The 21,283-nt window shown below is 38.7% G+C and overlaps 1 protein-coding gene across 1 annotated transcript in view; it reads right to left on the bottom strand.

Annotated features, from left to right (window-relative positions):
* The window catches only part of snx7 (sorting nexin 7), a 27,084-nt gene extending 6,189 nt beyond the window's left edge, over positions 1 to 20,895 (bottom strand). Inside the window, exons 1-6 of the mRNA XM_062020896.1 lie at positions 20,738 to 20,895; positions 12,730 to 12,906; positions 10,623 to 10,733; positions 8,667 to 8,825; positions 8,330 to 8,528; positions 1,336 to 1,535 (exon numbers count right to left, since the gene is read on the bottom strand). Of these exons, the coding sequence (XP_061876880.1) occupies positions 1,336 to 1,535; positions 8,330 to 8,528; positions 8,667 to 8,825; positions 10,623 to 10,733; positions 12,730 to 12,906; positions 20,738 to 20,824 (933 nt within the window). The 5' untranslated portion in view covers positions 20,825 to 20,895. The remainder of the gene's footprint in view (positions 1 to 1,335; positions 1,536 to 8,329; positions 8,529 to 8,666; positions 8,826 to 10,622; positions 10,734 to 12,729; positions 12,907 to 20,737) is intronic.
* Between the last annotated feature and the right edge of the window lie 388 nt (positions 20,896 to 21,283).

Raw genomic sequence — 21,283 nt, 5'->3', positions numbered from 1 at the left:
GAGGATGCATGTGCATGTACAAGCCAGTCTGCCCCACAAGAAGAGGACAGAGAAAAAGGAGGGGCTTATTGACGACTACGGGATAAATAATGTCGGACTCGCGCAAAGCTCTTCGGGTAAACCTCGACCATATATGGAGATATCCGCTGAAAATACGTCACTTAAGTCTCAAATTCCACAGGGCTTGTTTGGAGCCATGCCTCAATGGTTCGATTTTTTAATTTTCGGGACTAATGGGGATCCCAAATAAACAGAAATAACAGGAGTAAAAAAAGAAGCTCTTTAAAAATCTAAACGCTGTAAAAGTTTGTCAATATCACTTACATGACATACAAAATAACTTCTCTGTGACATTCCAACATTAAAACAAATGTGTTAGCTCAATGCTAATTTACATTGGATTTGCCATACACAGGCTACTAACTAGCATGAGTGATTTCACATGGCGATTTTAACACCTTCAAATTTGTGATGACAACTACAACTAAGACGCAGGTTACCATCAAACAGCTGATGTGTAAAAAGTACAATACTTACAGGGGGTGTCCAAACTTTGTAACTTGGGGGCCGCTTAGGGCCAAAAAAATTTGGCTGTTGGCTGAAAGTCGACCATATATATATATATACAGTATATATATACAGTATATACATATACTGTATGTATGTATGTATGTGTATATATATATATATATATATATATATATATATATATATATATATATATATATATATACATATATATGTATATATATATATACACACACATATATATTTATATATACACATATATATATATATATATACACTGTATGTATATATGTATATATAAATATATATATATATAGATATATAGATAGTACTATATATATATATAGATATAGATAGTACTATATATATACATATATATATATATATATATATATATATATATATATATATATATATATATATATATATATACAGTATATAAAAGTCAATCAGATATTTTTATTTTAACAAAAAAAGTTATGATCATGTAATTGTCCCATTATCAGGAAACTCAAACTAGTAGTTAATTATTATTACAAATTAAAACTATTTCCAACCTAAATTCATACAAACACTACATTATTAACATGAACAACATTATTATTTCAGATTCATTACACAGGTCAAACAGATAGTTAAGTATTTATTTTTGTTTTAGGAAAACATGCTCTCATGATATATGATTATATAATATTTGTTACATTATTTCAAGGCATTCGCGGCCCATATAAAATGATGTGTCGGGCCAGATCCGGGCCCCCGGGGCCTTGAGTTTGACAACCTGTGCTGTATAAGGTAGCGGCTCACCTTGAGTACTTCACCACAGAGCACGTACTCGTGAAGAGTAGGGACCAGGACCTCGGACAGATGATGGATCTGAGTTTCTGTTTCTTTGCAGCATCGCTCCACACAGGAGGCGACACGTCCCAGGGGCTCGCCCAGCTCCTCCTCGGTGTCGGCCCATTGGCTGTATGTGGGCCCATACTGCTTCAGCTCGTCCAAATACTCTGTTAACATGGAATACACATTTTACACAATCATCTGCATATTCATATACATGTCAATTACCTATAATATATATATTACAAACTTGAACATGGAATCCATACATATATTATGTAGTTTTACTAGTGACGTGCCATACAACTTTTAACCTTTTAGAGACGATACTGAGTAAAATTACAGGCTGGTATCGGCGATACTGATGTGTCTTGCTGAATTTAAAAAAAGGTGTGTTTCTGAAATCATAACATAGCGCAGCATTAAAGGAGAACTTCACTTTTTGAGGGATTTTTGTCTATCATTCACAATCCTTATAAGAGACAAGAACACACTTGTCTTTTTATCTGTATTCTAAATAGTAAAAAACTGTTAGCAAGAGGTGGCTAACAATGCAAGTTGTAGGGGTTTATCCGAAAAAACATCCAAAACTGCCAACAACGCTTCATTTACATGATGTGACTTGCATATTAACCAAGCCATAGCGATATTGTTGTTGTAAGAGCTAACTCAGAGGAACTACTTTTCTGCATAGTAACACACAGACACACACATGCTGCTCCTCCGGCCACTAGCGGGAATTATATCCGCGTATTAGGGCTACAAAAGATAAGGTTCTAGATCTTTTTTTGTCATGATTGGTAGTAGCAAATACAGAACACGCCCTTTACGTTGTTGTTGTTGGAAGTAGTCAAAGTCAAAGTCAGTTTTATTATCAATACATACGAGGAATCAAATTTACGTTTTCAGCACAGTCCCACTCAAAGAGCAGACAAACATTATAGGGAGAGAGAAGAGGACTGCTGACAGGTCAGCCAACTTCCGGTGCCCATTAAAAAGGTGGGAAACAGGTAAACATTGGGGGTTAGGGGGAGATAAGTAAAACAAATATTCAGTCTAAGACTGGACTCCTGGGCAGGGTGTCCAGACTGAGGCCAAGGGGAAAAAAACTCAATAGCCATAGCACACAAACAAGTTACAAAGAATCCACAAGACTTGCAACAGAGGGGAGGGAGTGGGGGCTACGGAGGCAGGCTGCTGCTATCTAAGCGCTGCTCAGCCTTCCATCACCCCTAAGGGATTCAAGCCGTGGTGAAGGCGTAGGATGGGTGTGGGGGCTATCTGTGCATATGCCCATTGTCCCGGGTGTAGTATTGTTGTGTCTATAGGCCTGGAGCCGCTCTGCAGGCATTACGAGCAAAGTTCAACTCCCAGGTGTTGTTGAAGTAGCGTCCGTTGTTATTCACACTGTGAAATTAATGCGCCCAGGAAAGAAGTTGCGGTCAAGCTTAAAATGACCAACATACTGTAAATATTACATGTTATTATGATTGTGTCTGTTACTACACTACATATACTTGCAACAAGTATATAAAACATTGTTGGAGGATTTTGGATGTTTTTTTCCAAGGGATTTACAGGCAAAATAGGTCAAACCCTTTTACCTGTATTGTTAGCCACCTTGTGCTAGCAGTTTTTCACTCTGTAGAACGAGGGCTGGCTGATATGGCTGAAAACTGTATCACAATATAAGTGTTTTATATTGATATTTTTACAACCTATCAAAATAAGGAGCAGGAGAAAAATATACTTTTTGCTACCATTACAAATGTAAACATCCTCTGATTATAACCCCCCAGCTATCAAGGCAGAAAGGAAATAAAATGTTAACACGAAACTAAACAAGGATGGAAAACACTCTAAAAATATAAAAAATCGTATTGAAGACTTAACAATAATCTCTTAAAATGAAGGTTAAAAAATAAGGAATATCTAAGAAATGCTTCAGAAAGTGTAATAAATCGTGCAAAGTGTGAAAATGTACACATAGAGAAACCTATTTCCTGCAGGCAAAGTGGCAGGAAGTTACAGCTGTGCTCTAAAGGGTGAGCGCAGCTAAGGTGGTGTGGTATTAGCGGTCTTGCCTTGCATCATTTACAGACCACATTGGTCTGACTATGGTCCCTTTGAAAAAAATCAGCAAAAACTGTCCATGGGACTTTTCCTCTTTTCTCTACAATTTCTTCATTTTGACTTTCCCTTCTCACTCCATGCAAAGAATCAACCGCCAGACAACCAAACGTCATAGTTGATACTGTCACCTGATTGGCTGTTAGCATGTCACTCCCACTGATCACTTCCTGCATTACTCGGTTATCAGAGAGCGAGTGCCTTTGTACACGCAACCGACCTTGCTTCCATACTCCGCTTTCTTCTGACGAAGAAGAAAAAAAAACGATCAGACACATTTTTATTGATATCGATTACGTGTCTTTTGCAGAACATATTCAGTGTTGGCGTTAACGCACTTTTTGTGTCTTTTCCCGCCGGTATTATGTTTTGTTTATATTTGCCGGGTCAAATTTCCGTCCCCGGTTATTGCGTTTTTATTGGTCGTAAATTTTGATTTGTCGAAAGTTTTATCAATCACAAATACTGCCTCAGTTTGCACTCGGACAACTTTACCGCGAGGGGCTTTCATGGTAAACACTAAGGTGAGTGTAAAGTCAACCTTTTTAACTTCAGCCTGTGCCATGGCTCCAGTAAATGAGTTGTTTTAGTCTATGTGAGTCGATGGAAACTTACATTTTATCTCCCTATGGATCGACATCATTCGACGATGGAGACAGGCTAGCTGTTAGCTTCAAGCTAACCAGCACCCGACCAGACTCCTCCACCCCAAAAACATACTTTGCAGGTCAACAAACGGGGCAAATATGTGCCTTTTGAAGTGTTAATGTGCAAGGAGTGTTCAAAAGGAGTCTCTTGGAGAAGTGGCTGACAACTTAGCAAGTGTCGCTCGCATCGCTGACATCATCACCGTCATTGTTTACTGAAGCAAAGATGCTGACTGTGCGTTATGATAAACGTGCATGCATCACAAGGCTCTGCTTTTTATCGATAGACTTATCAGATTTGATTTTATATTATCTATAGCAGGTGTGTCAAAAGTGTGGCCATTTGCGGCCCGCAGCTAATGTTTTAAAGGCCCACGGCACATTCTAAAAATACTATTAAAATAAACAAAAACATAACAAAAGTGGAATAAAAAAGCTTACAGGTGAAATGTAATTTAGAAAAAGTTGCAATGTTGACTAATAAAACAAAGCTGTTTTTTTTCTCTTTAAAACTGTCTTTTGATTGATTGAGTTTGATTGAGACTTTTATTAGTAGGTTGCACAGTGAAGTACATATTCCGTACAATTGACCACTAAATGGTAACACCCGAATAAGTTTTTCAACTTGTTTAAGTCGGGGTCCACTTAAATTGATTCATGATACAGATATATACTATCATATATACTATCATCATAATACAGTCATCACACAAGATAATCACATTGAATTATTTACATTATTTACAATCAGGGGTGTGGAGGGGGGGGGGGGGGTAGGACATAGAGAGAGAGAGAGAGATCAGAAGGCATAAGAAAAAGTATCAGCATTTGATTGTTTACATTTGATTATTAGCAATACGGAGAGGGTGTTAGTTTAGGGTTGTAGCTGCCTGGAGGTGAACTTTTATTGCGGTTTTGAAAGAGAAAAGAGATGCCCTTTCTTTTATACCTGTTGGGAGCGCATTCCACATTGATGTGGCATAGAAAGAGAATGAGTTAAGACCTTTGTTAGTTCGGAATCTGGGTTTAACGTGGTTAGTGGAGCTCCCCCTGGTGTTGTGGTTATGGCGGTCATTTACGTTAAGGAAGTAGTTTGACATGTACTTCGGTATCAGGGAGGTGTAGCGGATTTTATAGACTAGGCTCAGTGCAAGTTGTTTAACTCTGTCATTGCTCAAAACATAATATTGAATCAAAATCAATGTTTTTTTAATGAATTATTGACCTATCCAAGGCTCCGATTACTTCACATCAAATAGTCCACTTTAAAAAATATTTTTTGTGGAAGATTTTGCATATTTTGTGTGTTTGCCATAAAAAACATAGTTTTTTTTGACAAAAAAGGGCAGAAAACAAACACATATAAAAACAAAAACAAAAAACTTAGAATTGACGGATAGATCTGAAGTTGATGTAGACTCTAGAGATTTAAGCGTTAAATAAATAATGTATGTATGCCCTGGCACACCATTATCATCATTTCATGACCGAAGCAAAAAACTTTTTACACTTTTATACTGAAATAAATACACATACAACCTATTAAATACAAATATATAAAAAACTACCGGCAGCGGTAAAGTTTAGATCCATGAAGGAAAGAAGAAAGTGAATGAATGTTTATAACTGAATAAATTTACATATGCATAAAAAAGTGTTTTCTTTTGTATTATTTTTTTTAATGAAGTAACTTAATTTAACGTTTATGACAAGCTTTTTCCGAAACACAACATAGAATGTGAGATATAACAGGATAATGCATACATTTATCATTTGTTTTCAAAACGTTACAAAAAAGTGGGACCCCAAACATTTACTGTGGGACCCCATTTTGAAAATTCCTAGCGCCAACACTGCATATTGATATCATTTTATCCCCCAGCCCGACTTAAAACGCACAGAAAACGTGTACTCTTGTCTTGAGGATGATGGACAAAATCCTCAAAAAGTGCAGTTTCCCTTTAAGAATATAAGACCTCGGAGTAATTTATGATTTCATAATACTGAGTGGCTCAAATTGAAATTGCCAGTAAAATATCAAATTCAATAAACAAATTATGCTGACCAGGGCTGTTTTATTGCATGTGCTGTGTATAATTTATCTATGTGATCCACTTTAAACGATCAATTCCTGAGGAACCCTTGAATAAATCTAGGTTTGACTTTGCCTGTGGGAGATGATCTCAGTGAAGACTGACTGCTCTTCTGTGTTGTGGTTCAACGTGAGGTGCTGAACTTACCGTTTTTACACAAATATCACACGCTGCGTGCCACTGCGCTTACGCATTACGCACTTACCCAGGCGGAATAAAAAGTAGTTCCTACCCACCAAGCTCTCAATCATTTACTTATGTTCCATTGTGTTGCTGTTAAAGATATGCATTACGTAAAAGTGTCAAAATATCTGTATTTGGATTGAGAATCAACATTACAGTAAACTGTAAATTGTCCTCGGCACTTAATCGTATTTTTCGGACCATAGGGCGCACCGCATTGTAAGGCGCATTAAAGAGGCCATATCATTATTTTTTTCCCCTACATTTTAAACACCCCCTTGTGCCTTATGATCGATACTAGAGTGATTAGATCGATATTTGTATTCCTCAGAATAATGTTTTTGTTATTTTTGTCACTGATTACAAATTCAGGGAATAATTTCCTGGACACATGAAGACTGAGGGGAAAAAAACAAGTTTTTTACTTACGTACTGTGTACAATTGACTTTGTTTTCATCAAACAATTGTATGCAATAGAAGAAGACAAGGAACTACGGTATTTTTCGGACCATAGGGCGCACCAGATTGTAAGGCGCATTAAAGAGGTCATATCATGTTTTTTTTTCTACATTTAAAACACTTCCTTGTGCCTTATGATCGATACTAGAGTGATTAAATCGATATTTTTATTTCTCAGAATCATTTTTTTTTAGTTTTTGTCGATGTTTACAAATTCAGGGAATAATTTCCTGGACATAAGACTTTGAGGGGAAAAAAACAAGTTTTTTTTACTTTTATTCAGGTATTGTGTACAATTGACTTTTTTTTCATCAAACAATTGTATGCAATAGAAGAAAACAAGGAACTACCGTATTTTTCGGACCACAGGGCGCACCGGATTGTAAGGCGCAATAAAGGTGTCATATCATGATTATTTTTTGTACATTTAAAACACTTCCTTGTGCCTTATGATTGATACTAGAGTGATTAGATCGATATTTTTATTCCTCAGAATAATTTTTTTGTTGTTTTTGTCAATGTTTACGAATTTCCCGGACACAGGAAGACTTTGAATGGAAAAAAACCCATAAATGAGTAGTAGATAGTAGTTTTTTACTTTTGTTTAGGTATTGTGTACAATTGACTTTGTTTTCATCAAACAATTGTATGCAATAGAAGAAAATAAGGAACTACCATATTTTTCGGACCATGGGCGCACCGGATTGTAAGGCGCATCAAAGGGGAGATATGATTTTTTTCCCTACATTTTAAACACTTCCTTGTGCCTTTTGATCAATACTAGAGTTTATTTATTTTTTCATGTACAGACAGACATAGTTTTGTATTTCATTATTATTTGTTTTTTTAATATCAGAGTCCGTTCTGCAAAAAGGTCATGCCTAGAAGCACACAGCTTACGGACAGGGACCCACAGTTAAAATATACATCATCATATAGTATACAAAATACAGTAAAATACAATACATTTCAAAATCTACCCACCAAATACCCATTTACAATTTCATTTATAAATTAAAAAGGAAATTTTAAATCCACCAAATCAGTCTAAATATAATATTATAAAAATTTGATTAAAGGGTTGCATCTTAGAGATCTGCGATAACCTCATCATACATACAGAGGTCAAGACCAAAATTATGCGACTAATGTGAATTCCTCAACCAAAGGGGTGTGCTAAATGTACTAAGCGTAACGTCGCAATAAATTTAGCTTAAAACGCTTCTTAAAAATGTTTTAAGAATGTGATTCTTTTATAGAGCTATCGATCTCATTCATACACACTTGCCTGTTTATGAAAAGTGCTATATAAATATAGTTTGATTTGTTTTAATTTGAGATATATTGGAGCCTCCTACTACACACTGTAAACGAATAGTTAAAAGACCATAGCTTTCTCTTCTCCTGAATAGGAAATACTCAGTCCTTGTCAGAGAATGATGAAGTACCTCGTTGCTCTCTGATGATCCTCTGAGAAACTTTGTCCACGGCTGAGATCTTGTTGCTGAAGTTCTCCACATAGTCCTGCATGACAGAGAACTCCTCCGGCCGGCTCCTGAGGCCACGCACGGAGTTGGCCACTGCCCGCACCGTGTCGCTCATCCGACTCAGGAAGCCCGGACCCTGCTTCTTGTGGGACTGGAAGTCCTGCAGAAAGTCCAAGAGCAGGATTTTGATGCCACAGGATATATAGAAATGGATGGAATTTATTCCTCCCACGATGATGGAAATTCTCTTCAATGTGATATATTTCATGCACTGATGTACTTTTTAAAGGTGTCCTACCTGAGCGGTCAAGAAGACCTTCAGGTGCTGGCTGAAGGACAGGATGGGATGCTCGGCCATCTTGTTGAGGAAGCGATGCAGGGCGTTCTTCCTGGTCTCAATGAAGTCATCGTTGAAGCGATCCACCATTCCTTTCATCACAAACTTCTCTGGCAGAGGCTGAAGCAACAAACACTTCATGTGCATGACACTCACCAACTTGTAGTGCTTCCCTGCTTCTTCCTACTTCCTTTTATGCCTCTTCCTACTTCCTTTTATACTTCTTCCTACTTTCTTCTATGCATCTTCCTACTTTCTTCTATGCTTCTTCCTACTTTCTTCTATGCTTCTTCCTACTTCTTTTTATGCTTCTTCTTACTTTATGCTTCTTCCTACTTCCTTTTATGCTTCTTCCTACTTCCTTTTATCCTTCTTTCTACTTCCTTTTATCCTTCTTCCTACTTTATGCTTCTTCCTACTTCCTTTTATGCTTCTTCCTACTTCCTTTTATCCTTCTTTCTACTTCCTACTTTATGCTTCTTCCTGCTTCCTTTTATGCTTCTTCCTACTTCCTTTTATGCTTCTTCCTACTTCCTTTTATGCTTCTTCCTACTTCCTTTTATCCTTCTTTCTACTTCCTTTTATCCTTCTTCCTACTTCCTTTTATGCTTCTTCCTACTTTATGCTTCTTCCTACTTCCTTTTATCCTTCTTCCTACTTCCTTTTATCCTTCTTCCTACTTTCTTTTATGCTTCTTCCTACTTTCTTTTATGCTTCTTCCTGCTTCCTTCTATGCTTCTTCCTACTTCATTTTATGCTTCTTCCTACTTCATTTTATGCTTCTTCCTACTGCCTTTTATGTCTCTTCCTACTTAATGCTTCATCCTGATTCCTTTAATGCTTCTTCCCACTGCCTTCTATGCTTCTTCCTACTGCCTTTTATGCTTCTTCCTATTCTCTTTATGCTTTTTCCTACTGCCTTTATGCTTCTTCCTACTTCCTTTGATGCTTGTTCCTACTACAGTTTGTCTCTTCCTAAATAATGTTTCTTCCAATAGCTCATATGCTTTTTCCTACTCCCTCTATGTTTTTTACAACTTCTTTTTATGTTTCTTCCTACTTCCTTTATGCTTCTTACTACTTCATATGATCCTTCTTCTTACTCCCATTAGGTTTCTTCCTCTTTTTTTTGCTTCTTCCTACTTCCGTTTATGCTTCCTCCTACTGTCTTTTATGACTCCTCCTACTTTATGCTTCTTCCTACTTCTTTTGTGCTTCGTCGTATTGCCTTTTATGCTTCTTTCTACATCCTTTTATGCTTCTTCCTACTGCCTCTATACTTCTTCCCATTACCTTTATACTTCTTCCTATGCTTTTTTTCTTCTTCTTACTTCCTTTATGTTTCGTCCTACTTCCTTTATGCGTCTTCCCACTTCCTTTATGCATCTCCCTACTTCCTTTATGCTTCTTCCTACTCTCTTTATGCTTCTTTTTACTCCCTTTATGCTTCTTCATACTTCCATTATACGTATTCCTACTCCCTTTATGCTTATTTTTACTTCCTTTATGTTTCTTCTTTCTACATTCACTTCAGGTTTAACATACATGTATAATAAGACTGTACGTCATGCTATATAATGAGTATGTGTGCAGGGTGTTTAACATACATGTATAATAAGACTGTACGTCATGCTATATAATGAGTATGTGTGCAGGGTGTTTAACATACATGTATAATAAGACTGTACGTCATGCTATATAATGAGTATGTGTGCAGGGTGTTTAACATACATGTATAATAAGACTGTACGTCATGCTATATAATGAGTATGTGTGCAGGTTGTTTAACATACATGTATAATAAGACTGTACGTCATGCTATATAATGAGTGTGTGTGCAGGGTGTTTAACATACATGTATAATAACAGTGTATGTCATGCTATATAATGAGTATGTGTGCAGGGCGTTTAACATACATGTATAATAAGAGTTGGATGGGATTCTTCCAGTCTGCTTCGTAGCCAGAAAAAATCCTGGTAGCGCCGGCAGACCTCATACTCACACGAGTCGAACTCACTTCTCGTGGTCTGGAGAGACAAATCACATACTGTCGGTGCTACCTCATAAAAAAAAAACATCACATAAAAGGTTTGCTGTTTTACATGATAATGCTGGCATATTTATTTAGCAATTGTTGTAGTCAAAATTTTATGACTTTTAAGGCATTTGTTTTTGAAGGTTTCACTGTACTGCACAAATTGTGACTGCAAGCATTTTGAAGCCATATTTACCCTTTAATGTTTGATTGATTATTATGGCATATTACTAGCTCTGAAATGGAGGCATTTAAAACTGTATAATACTGACTTGAAACCACAATAAAGCATGTTTTAATGGGACAGGTGTGTGTCATTAGTAGTCTTAAAATTGGTTTAAATTGTCAGATGTTGCGTTCAGTCTTTTTGAAAACACAAACAATTGTTTGGTACGTTTGTTTGTATTGCTTCCCGTTACTTGTTGTTGAGTTATTTGCTTCCAATCCTAGACACAAAGAATGATAAAACGTCTGAATTGACCGTGTGATTTTAGTACGGAGGACCTGAATCATTTCAAAGTCATATTGAACTAGGGCTGGGCGATAAAACGATATTAAGATACATCGCGATTGACGTAATTTAAAAAACGTGTTCGATATAACATTCGATCAAGGTAGGTTGCATGAACAAAGGCACTCGCTCTCTGATAACCGAGCAACACAGGAACTGATCACTGATTAGTGGGAGTGACAGTATCAACTATCATGTTTGGTTGTCTGGCGGTTGATTCTTTGCATGGAGTGAGAAGAGAAAGTCAAAATGAAGAAATCGTGGATAAAAGAGGAAAAGTCACTTGGACAGTATGGCACTTTTTTGGATTTTTTCAAAAGGGACCGTAGTCAGACCAATGTGACAGCCATGACCGTTCTTTACAAGTGCATGTAAACTTTTAACCATGTGTGTGTGTATATATATATATATATATATATATATATATATATATATATATATATATATATATATACTGTATATATATTTATATTTATATATACAGTCGTGGTAATGTAAAGACATTATGTAAAGAACATAATGTCAGGGCTGTCTTGAGTTTCCAATAATTTCTACAACTCTTATTTTTTTGTGATAGAGTGTTTGAAGCACATACTTGTTGGTCACAAAAAACATTCATAAAGTTTGGTTCTTTTACGAATTTATTATGGGTGTGCTGAAAATGTGACCAAATCTGCTGGGTCAAAAGTATACATACAGCAATGTTAATATTTGGTTACATGTCCCTTGGCAAGTTTCACTGCAATAAGGTGCTTTTGGTAGCCATCCACAAGCTTCTGGTTGAATTTTAGACCAGTCCTCTTGACAAAATTGGTGCAGTTCAGCTAAATGTGTTGGTTTTCTGACATGGACTTGTTTCTTCAGCATTGTCCACGTGTTCTCAATGGGGTTTAAGTCAGGACTTTGGGAAGGCCATTCTAAAACCTTAATTCTCGCCTGATTTAGCCATTCCTTTACCACTTTTGACGTGTGTTTGGGGTCATTGTCCTGTTGCAGGGGTCGGCAACCCGCGGCTCCGGAGCCGCATGCGGCTCTTTGATCACTCTGATGCGGCTCAGCTGCATACTTGCCAACCCTCCCGATTTTTCCGGGAGACTCCCGAATTTCAGTGCACCTCCCGAAAATCTCCCGGGGCAACCATTCTCCGATTTTCACCCGGACAACAATTTTGAGGGCGTGCCGTGATGGCACTGCCTTTAGCGTCCTCTACGGCCTGTCGTCACGTCCACTTTTTCACCATACTAACTGCGTGTCACATGTTGTATGCGGCTTCTGCATGCAAACGTAAGTGACTGCAAGGCATACTTGATCAACAGCCATACAGGTTACACTGAGGGTGGTGATACAAACAACTTTAACACTGTTACAAATATGCGCCACACTGTGAATCCACACCAAACAAGACTGACAAACACATTTCCGGAGAACATATATATATATTAAGTTTTTCAGTTTTCAGCCATATATGAAACAGTACCTTGGTCAGAACTCTGTACATGATGAACGTCTCTAAAGCCGTGATGTGACTCTCTGGCTTGTCAACCGTGACAAACAGGTCTTTGGCGTCCATCTGCTGTTCCTCATCTCCATCCAGGTGGTACTGGTTAACCAGCGAGCTGGGAGTGCTGGGCAATGGAGTCTCATTCGACATTTTCTGAAGTAGAACATATGAAATATACAGTCAGAACAGTGCGACATCATACTGAGAATTATCTGTCAGTGATTTTTTTTTGTCACTTTCTCCTAACCCTGCAATCTAATAGACACGTTCCAAAGCAGACATAAACACATTTAAGAGCTAAAGAAAGCTTTGTTATCCATTTGGTCAACAAGTTTCTTACAATTTGTGGAGTTTAGAGTTTTGGGCACTCAATGGAGTCTGTATTTTATACAATTTTAATAGTTAGTGTTCGGAGAATGTGTTCTAACCTTGGGATAGTGTGAACTGTATTCATGCGCAGTACTGGTACACTATGTTCAAGGACATAACCAGAATGCACATTGTGTTTCCAATCTTTGCAAATACACACACACATTGTATCTCATTCAGGTTCCGGAAGAAGAGGTACCAGTAACGTGGAACACGTGTATGTGTGTGTGTGTGTGTGTGTGTGTGTGTGTGTGTGTGTGTGTGTGTGCTCAATGGCAGAATAATGACTTTATTGACAGTGCAGTGTGAAATTCGATGTGTTTACTTTGCAATTAAGTGAACGCAGTCTCAAAGGAATATAACCTGCAAAAGCACTTTCTGACGAAACATACAAATTTCGATGTCCGGTTCCTGAGGCCTTGGGCTCTTGAAACTGCAGCCCTCTTCATGATGTAGTTGAATAGCCCATGCTCTATACTATTAACGCCGTTCAAACTCGACATTATTTTAATCACTCTTTGATTATTCATCGCTTCACAAGCAGGCTAGCTTAGCTAGCTACGAAAACATCACCACTACAGCGTACATACACGCGAGTATGGCTTCATGTAACAATTGCACACTTCTCTGAGAGAGGTTGTCCCTGCTAGAGGGACGTGTCCACATGTTAGAACAGAATAATGAGATACAGGCTGCACTAGGCCTGCTATGCTTTGGGATCCCTGAAACACATACAGAAAGTTAACATTCGGTTTCGATCCACGCGAAGGCGATGCAGAAAAGAGAAGGCAATAAAAACCGCCTCCAAGCGGCTGCACTACCTCACAGTCATGGCGAGACATGGACTACCTGCAGACGACCTTGTTACCATCTACACCACTCTCATCAGGCCGTGTCTGGAATATAGCTCAGTGCTCTTAGTGGGCTGCTCCAAAAAACAACAGGCAGAGCTAGAGCGAGTCCAGAAACGTGCCTGTAAAATCATTACGAGGAGAGCTGGAAACATCTCACAACCCCTACCATCACTCCAGACCAGGAGAGAGGAGGCTGCAGTGAAGCTGGTCAGGGATATGCATGATGAGCAACACCCTCTGCATGACCTGCTACCTCCAACACGAGGCAGCCGCACTGCCAGGACATTGAGGAACCAACATAAGCTGGCTGAACCCGAGCCCAAAGCCAAGACAAAGAGACTTAAAAACTCTACCCTGCATACTGCAATTAAACTGTATAATAATACTATCTAATTAAATAAGTAATACAGTCATTTACCAGAATGCTAATAGTTTCCATGCTGCTGTTGCCCTGAAAATGAAAATGTTTTTTTTAATATAAAATACTGTCTGTTCTTTTAATTTTTTTTATCCTTGTTTGTTTAATATTCATTGTAAAGTTCAGCTGTTTTTTCAGTGGGGCCTTGGCTCCACTGCAAGCATGAATAAATAAAGTCAAGTCATACACACAAACATGAACAAAAGCATGTGTGGGATGCGACTAGGATGCCTAGGACTTTAGACTGCTAGGTCATCTCTCCAACCCTGGTATTGTATTATTTGTGTAAATAAATTGTTAACCGTCAATTCTCGTCATCTCTCATTATTTAGACAGCTTTAGAATAAAATAATCTGGGCGGACTCTTCCCTGCAAAAGTGAGGGTCCTAATAATACACTCATTAAATCGGGGGTCAGCAACCCGCGGCTCTAGAGCCACATGCGGCTCTTGAGCGGCGCCATGGAGCTTTTTCAAAAATGTATGGAAATGGGAAAAAAAATGGGGTGAAAAATATATTTTTTGTTGTAATATGATTTCTGTATGAGGACAAACACGACACAAACCTTCTTAATTGCTGGAAAGACCACAGTTTAATATGTTTGTGTTTATGCTTCACTGATGAGAGTATATGGCGAGCGCCGTTTTGTCCTACTAATTTCAGCGGCCCTTGAACTCACCGTTGTGTGGACTGTGACTCAACAGTTTGTTTACATGTATAACTTTCTCCGACGCTGCCACAGAAAAACATGTTTTATGCCACTCCTTCTTTGTCTCATTTTGTCCACCAAACGTTTTATACTGTACGTGAATGCACAATGAGCTTTGTTGATATGATTGACTTGTTATGGAGTGCTAATCAGGCATATTTGGTCACTGCATGACTGCAAGCTAATTGATGCTAACATGCTGTTTAGGCTAGCTGTATGTACACATTGCATCATTATGCCTCGTTTGTAGGTATATTTGAGCACATTTAATTTCCGTTACTTATGTCCTCTGTGTATTTAGTTTATTTTTCCATGTTTCATGACACATTATCTGTATGTAATATTTGCTGCATTTCTGATACTTGTTAGTGTGCCATGTTGTTCCAGACCACAGCAAACTTTAGCCAGCTTGCAAATATTGTAATAAATCCACTAGAAGAAGACAGCCTGCCGTTTGTTTCAACTTGGACACACACATCTATACCTTTGGCCATTCTAAGTCAATAATTTCCAAGAGTTATCTCACCCTCTGAAAAGTTTTACTAATGTTTTCCAACGTTGTAAAAATGTGTAGAATAGATATTACATTTCAACATTTCTGTCAACGAAGATTTGCATCAGCCTGCGACACGTAGTCATTTTGATAGTAAGCTGATATAGCTAATTAGCCACTTACATCATGTGTTGCCATCATTATAACACTTATATAAATCTTTTAATTTTTTGCGGCTCCAGACAGATGACTTTTTTGTATTTTTGGTCCAATACGGCTCTTTCAACATTTTGGGTTGCCAACCCCTGCATTGAATGATTAATCCTTGTGACATGATATAATCAATGTTTTTTCTAATCAGGTTAATCAATTTAATCAATTAACCATTGTAGCCCAACATAACAATGGCTTTAAAATAATTCAAAAATAATAATAATACATGGAAGTACTCAAAGATACCTTATAAAAAGAGTAAAAACAATAAAAAACAGAAGACACTTTAAAAAAAAAAAGAAGAATGATCGCTCAAACACTTTAACTTCAATCTGATAAAACACACTAAAAACACAGTAGATAATGACGCTTTTAATAGCTTAATATGTGATAACTGCTCTAAATTTACTACACAGACACATTCTCTCAGTTTAACACACACAAAAATTAACTTTGAGATACACAGTTTGACCAAATCTGCGTTCGGTAAATTCTGTTTTAGTGTATATAATATAATATACACTGTATAGCAGGGGTGTCAAACGTACGGCCCGAGGGCTGGATCAGGCCCGCGGACATGTTATATCCGTAGGGTTGGGTATCGTTTGAATTCGAACGATTCCCATTCCGATTCTTTGTTTCGATTCCGATTCCTGACGATTCTCGATTCCGATTCTTTTAAGAGGCAGGGTCAAAAAAAAGTTTAGGATATTTTAAATGAGCTAGCTAACCTACAGTCTTTCTGAATGAAATAGTCTGACATTCTCCATCAATTTTAATTCTATTAACTTTTTATGAACTTTACTATAAATTCCTCACAGGGCTGTTTTCAACTACAATATAAATATCAAATCTATGAACTTGAATATAAATATTATAAATTATGAATACATTTTCCCAGGGGTACACTTTCCTCAAGAGAGCTTTATTTTTGAAAACCTCATGAAAACACATTTACACATAAGTGTATGATGCTGCAGGAAACCTCATGAAAACACATTTACACACACAAGTGTATGATGCTGCAGGTACTTAAAAATGTTACCGTGCTCCCACTGATGGGCTAACCTGGTGCAGAAAAGCAAATAAACAATAAGAAACAACTTGCAAAACCCAGTCCAGATTAGCAGCAGGTACAGTATAAAATCAGAGACAGTTCTTGTTTAGGAAAATGACCATATCCGCCTTCTCAGGCAGGATGCGTGAGCGTTCTGGACAGATAGTGTCTCCTGCTGTGGAAAATACTGTTCGCTGGGTGTGGAAGAAGCTTGAACGCATAAATAGGAGAAAGCGAGATATGACAGCAAAGGATAAGTCTTTTGTTGGTTCCACCGGACCACCACCATGCAGCAGGGTCGTCAGACATAAGTATCGGCGGAACGTCCTGGTACATCTGCAGCTCTCTCTCCACTCGTTTCTTGATGGACATGGAGCTCTGTTATTTCGCGGTTACTTCATTTTTTTTTGTAAAGTAAAGCCACACTTTCGACCGCCGACGCCCGCAATCCATGCTTGAGCTTGACTGACTCGCTCGGCTATGCTAACACTTCCGGCGGTGGGCGCTTCTTCGTTGGTGTTCAGCGGCTTATTCTTCCGGTTCGGCGGACATATTTTTTTCCGGTCGGCGGACTTGGTATCGAAAATAGGAATCGAAATTTAAACTTTTGAACGATTCCGGGAGAATCGGAAAGTTAGTCCCGGTTCCAATCGATACTCGATACCCAACCCTATATATCCGGCTCGCGGGATGAGTGTAAAAGTTAACCTGACATTTTTGAATGAAAGAAACAGCTGTTCTAAATGTGTCCACTAGATGTCGTAATAGCAATTCTTTGTATCTTTGTAGATGATGCTACATATGTACAAAATAAACCACATGACGTTAGTACATCAGTCGAGGAAAATGATCAAACTACATAAATAACATACTGTAATTGGATTTCGATACAATTTTTTTTATCTTGATAGTTTGAAAATTAACACCAATGATGAACATTAGCACATAATTTATTCAGAAAATATAAATAACGACAAATAAAGTAGATATACTATTAACCGCGAGAGGTAATTGTAAAAAAAACCAACTCCTAACAACATTATCATTTGTATTTTGTATTTTTGTATCATTTGTTGATCTGCTGTTTCTTTTCTTTTCTGCTCTGCCCCCCTCTCCCTCGTGGAGGGGGGCCACAGGTTCGGTGGCCATGGATGAAGTGCTGGCTGTCCAGAGTCGGGACCCGGGGTGGACCGCTCGCCTGTGCATCGGTTGGGGACATCTCTGCGCCGCTGACCTGTCTCCGCTCGGCATGGTCTCCTGCTGGCCCCACTATGGACTGGACTCTCACTATTATGTTAGATCCACTATGGACTGGACTCTTACAATATTATGCTAGATCCACTCGACGTCCATTGCACCGGTCGCCCTAGATGTAATAAGTGAACTATGATAGAGGTGAAACAAAAATTTATGGATTTGAACCCAGTACCACTGAGTGAGGGGAAGCAGTCATAACCATTGAGCTATCCTGGGTCCCTTGTGGACCTCCAACAATTTTAGTGGGACTCTCACTATTATGTTAGATCCACTATGGACTGGACTTTCACAATATTATGCTAGATCCACTCGGCGTCCATTGCACCGGTCGCCCTAGATGTAATAAGTGAACTATGATAGAGGTGAAACAAAAATTTATGGATTTGAACCCAGTACCACTGAGTGAGGGGAAGCAGTCATAACCATTGAGCTATCCTGGGTCCCTTGTGGACCTCCAACCAATTTTAGTGAGACTCTCACTATTATGTTAGATCCACTATGGACTGGACTTTCGCAATATTATGCTAGATCCACTCGACGTCCATTGCACCGGTCGCCCTAGATCAGGGGTCGGCAACCTTTACCACTCAAAGAGCCATTTTGGAAAGTTTCACAAATTAAAGAAAACAATGGGAGCCACAAAAAAATTTTGAAAATTTAAAATGAAAAACACCGCATACAAAGCTTAAATTGCTTTGCGCTATGTTAACCAGGGGTCTCTGACACACGCACCGGCACGCATCTTAATAAGGAAATTTAATGTTAGTGCGGCCCGCGACTTTTAATTGAATGGCGCTTGATAGCGTCTTTCTTGCCAACCCTCTCAATTTTCCAGGAGACTCCCAAATTTCAGGACGTGCTGGCACTGCTTTTAGCGCCCTCTACAGTCTGCCCAAACAGCGTACCTGCTTGGCCACATGTTGAATGCAGCATTTGCTTGCTCACGTAAGTGCCAGCAAGGCATACTTGTTCAACAGCCACACAGCTTACACTGACGGCAGCCGTACAAAAACAACTTTAACACTGTTACATTACAAATATGCGCCACACTTTGAACCCACACCAAAAAAGAATGACAAACACATTTCTGGAGAACATCTGCACCTGTAACACAACATCAACACAACACAACAAATACCCAGAATCCCATGCAGCCCTAACTCTTCCGCTCAACCGACGCACGGAGGGGGGGGTTTGGTGGTAGCGGGGGTGTATAATGTAGACCGGAAGAGTTAGGGCTGCATGGGATTCTGGGTATTTGTTGTGTTGTGTTACGGTGCGGATGTTCTCCAGAAATGTTTTTGTCATTCTTTTTTGGTGTGGGTTCACAGTGTGGCGCATATTTGTAACGTAACAGTGTTAAAGTTGTTATATACGGCTACCGTCAGTGTAAGCTGTGTGGCTGTTGAGCAAGTATGCCTTGCTGTCGCCTACGTGTGCAAGTAAAAGCAACATATAACATGTGGCCGGGCTGGCACGCTGTTTGTAAATGCTATAGAGGACAATTATTGCAGTGCCATTAGGGCACGCCCTTGATTAAGTAATTCGAGTGAAAATAGGATAATATTTGCCCTGGGAGATTTCTAGGAGAGGCAGTCTCCTGGGAAAATCGGGGGGGTCGTTAAGTATACTGGGAAAACCGGGAGGGTCGGCAAGTATGCAGCTGAGCCGCATCAGAGTGGTCAAAGAGCTGCATGCGGCTCCGGAGCCGCGGGTTGCCGACCCCTGCCCTAGATGTAATAAGTGAACTATGATAGAGGTGAAACAAAAATGTATGGATTTGAACCCAGTACCACTGAGTGAGGGGAAGCAGTCATAACCATTGAGCTATCCTGGGTCCCTTGTGGACCTCCAACCAATTTTAGTGAGACTCTCACTATTATGTTAGATACACTATGGACTGGACTTTCACAGTATTATGCTAGACCCACTCGACGTCCATTGCACCGGTCTCCCCAAGAGGGGGGTCACCCACATCTGCGGTCCTCTCCTAGGTTTCTCATTGTCATCCCACTGGGTTGAGTTTTTCCTTGCCCTTATGTGGGATCTGAACCGAGGATGTCGTTGTGGCTTGTGCAGCCCTTTGAGACACTTGTGATTTAGGGCTGTATAGATAAACATTGATTGATTGATTGTACAATTTCAGAATGTGCTTGTTCTATTTTTAAACAAAGAAAACTATCTGAAGTTGTCTTTATTTTTAAGTTATCGTGCCGTGATTTTACCAGTCCGGCCCACTTCGGAGTAGATTTTTGTGGCCCCCGATCTAAAATGAGTTTGACACCCCTGCTGTATAGAAATATAACGTATAACAACATAATGAGTATACAGTAGTAGTATAAATAAATGGACGCATAATCTCCGTCTAGTAGTTTTTCGGACGTATTCTTCAAATATGAAAAAACATAAGTCAAATAATTTAATTTGTAACAGACGTTAAGAGTGAAAGTGGAGTTTAAAGGTGAGCTGGTCAGCTGACAGGCAACTTTGACGTCTCGTAAAAACACAAACAAAGCGACGGCCATGAAAAGGAAGCCAGAAAACTTTTCCATGGCGTCTTCACCACACTCACGTAACAAAACACTCCACAAATAAGTCAAACATGAAGTTTTTACCTTACTGAACACCTCCAGGTCTTCTTCTTCTTCTTCTTCTTCCAACATGTCTACTGACAAACACTCAGGTAAAGTCTGGCAACTCATGACGTCACCACTTCCGGACTCCCAGCGACTTTCCTTCTTCTCACTTCCCCAGCGCGGACGCGGCAGGAAGAAGACGCCTTTGCTGGATCCGCTTCCCTTCACGTTCTTTCAAAATAAAATACAAAAAAGCGTTGGATTTCGGCGATCCCTGCAGATCATGACACATTTGACTTCTGCGACGGTGTCATCATGAATATTGATGTTCGAACAATATATTAATACCATAGGCTTTCATAATTACATTATACACTTTTTTTGTTGTTGCTTTTATTATATACGTTTTTTAATTACCGGTAATCGTATATTTAAGAATGTGACAAGGAGTCAAAAAAGGGCTATAACTAACACCAGTGTGGTTTTTAATATAGAATGTATCGTTATATATTATGATATCATAATTAGATATTAGATATATATCGTTATATATTGTTTTAGTTATTAGAATTAAATATCCTACAT

The sequence above is a fragment of the Entelurus aequoreus genome, linkage group LG15 (genome assembly GCF_033978785.1).
Source record: "Entelurus aequoreus isolate RoL-2023_Sb linkage group LG15, RoL_Eaeq_v1.1, whole genome shotgun sequence".
NCBI classification, from domain to species: domain Eukaryota; kingdom Metazoa; phylum Chordata; class Actinopteri; order Syngnathiformes; family Syngnathidae; genus Entelurus; species Entelurus aequoreus.
This window is presented reverse-complemented; position numbering and strand designations above follow the sequence as displayed.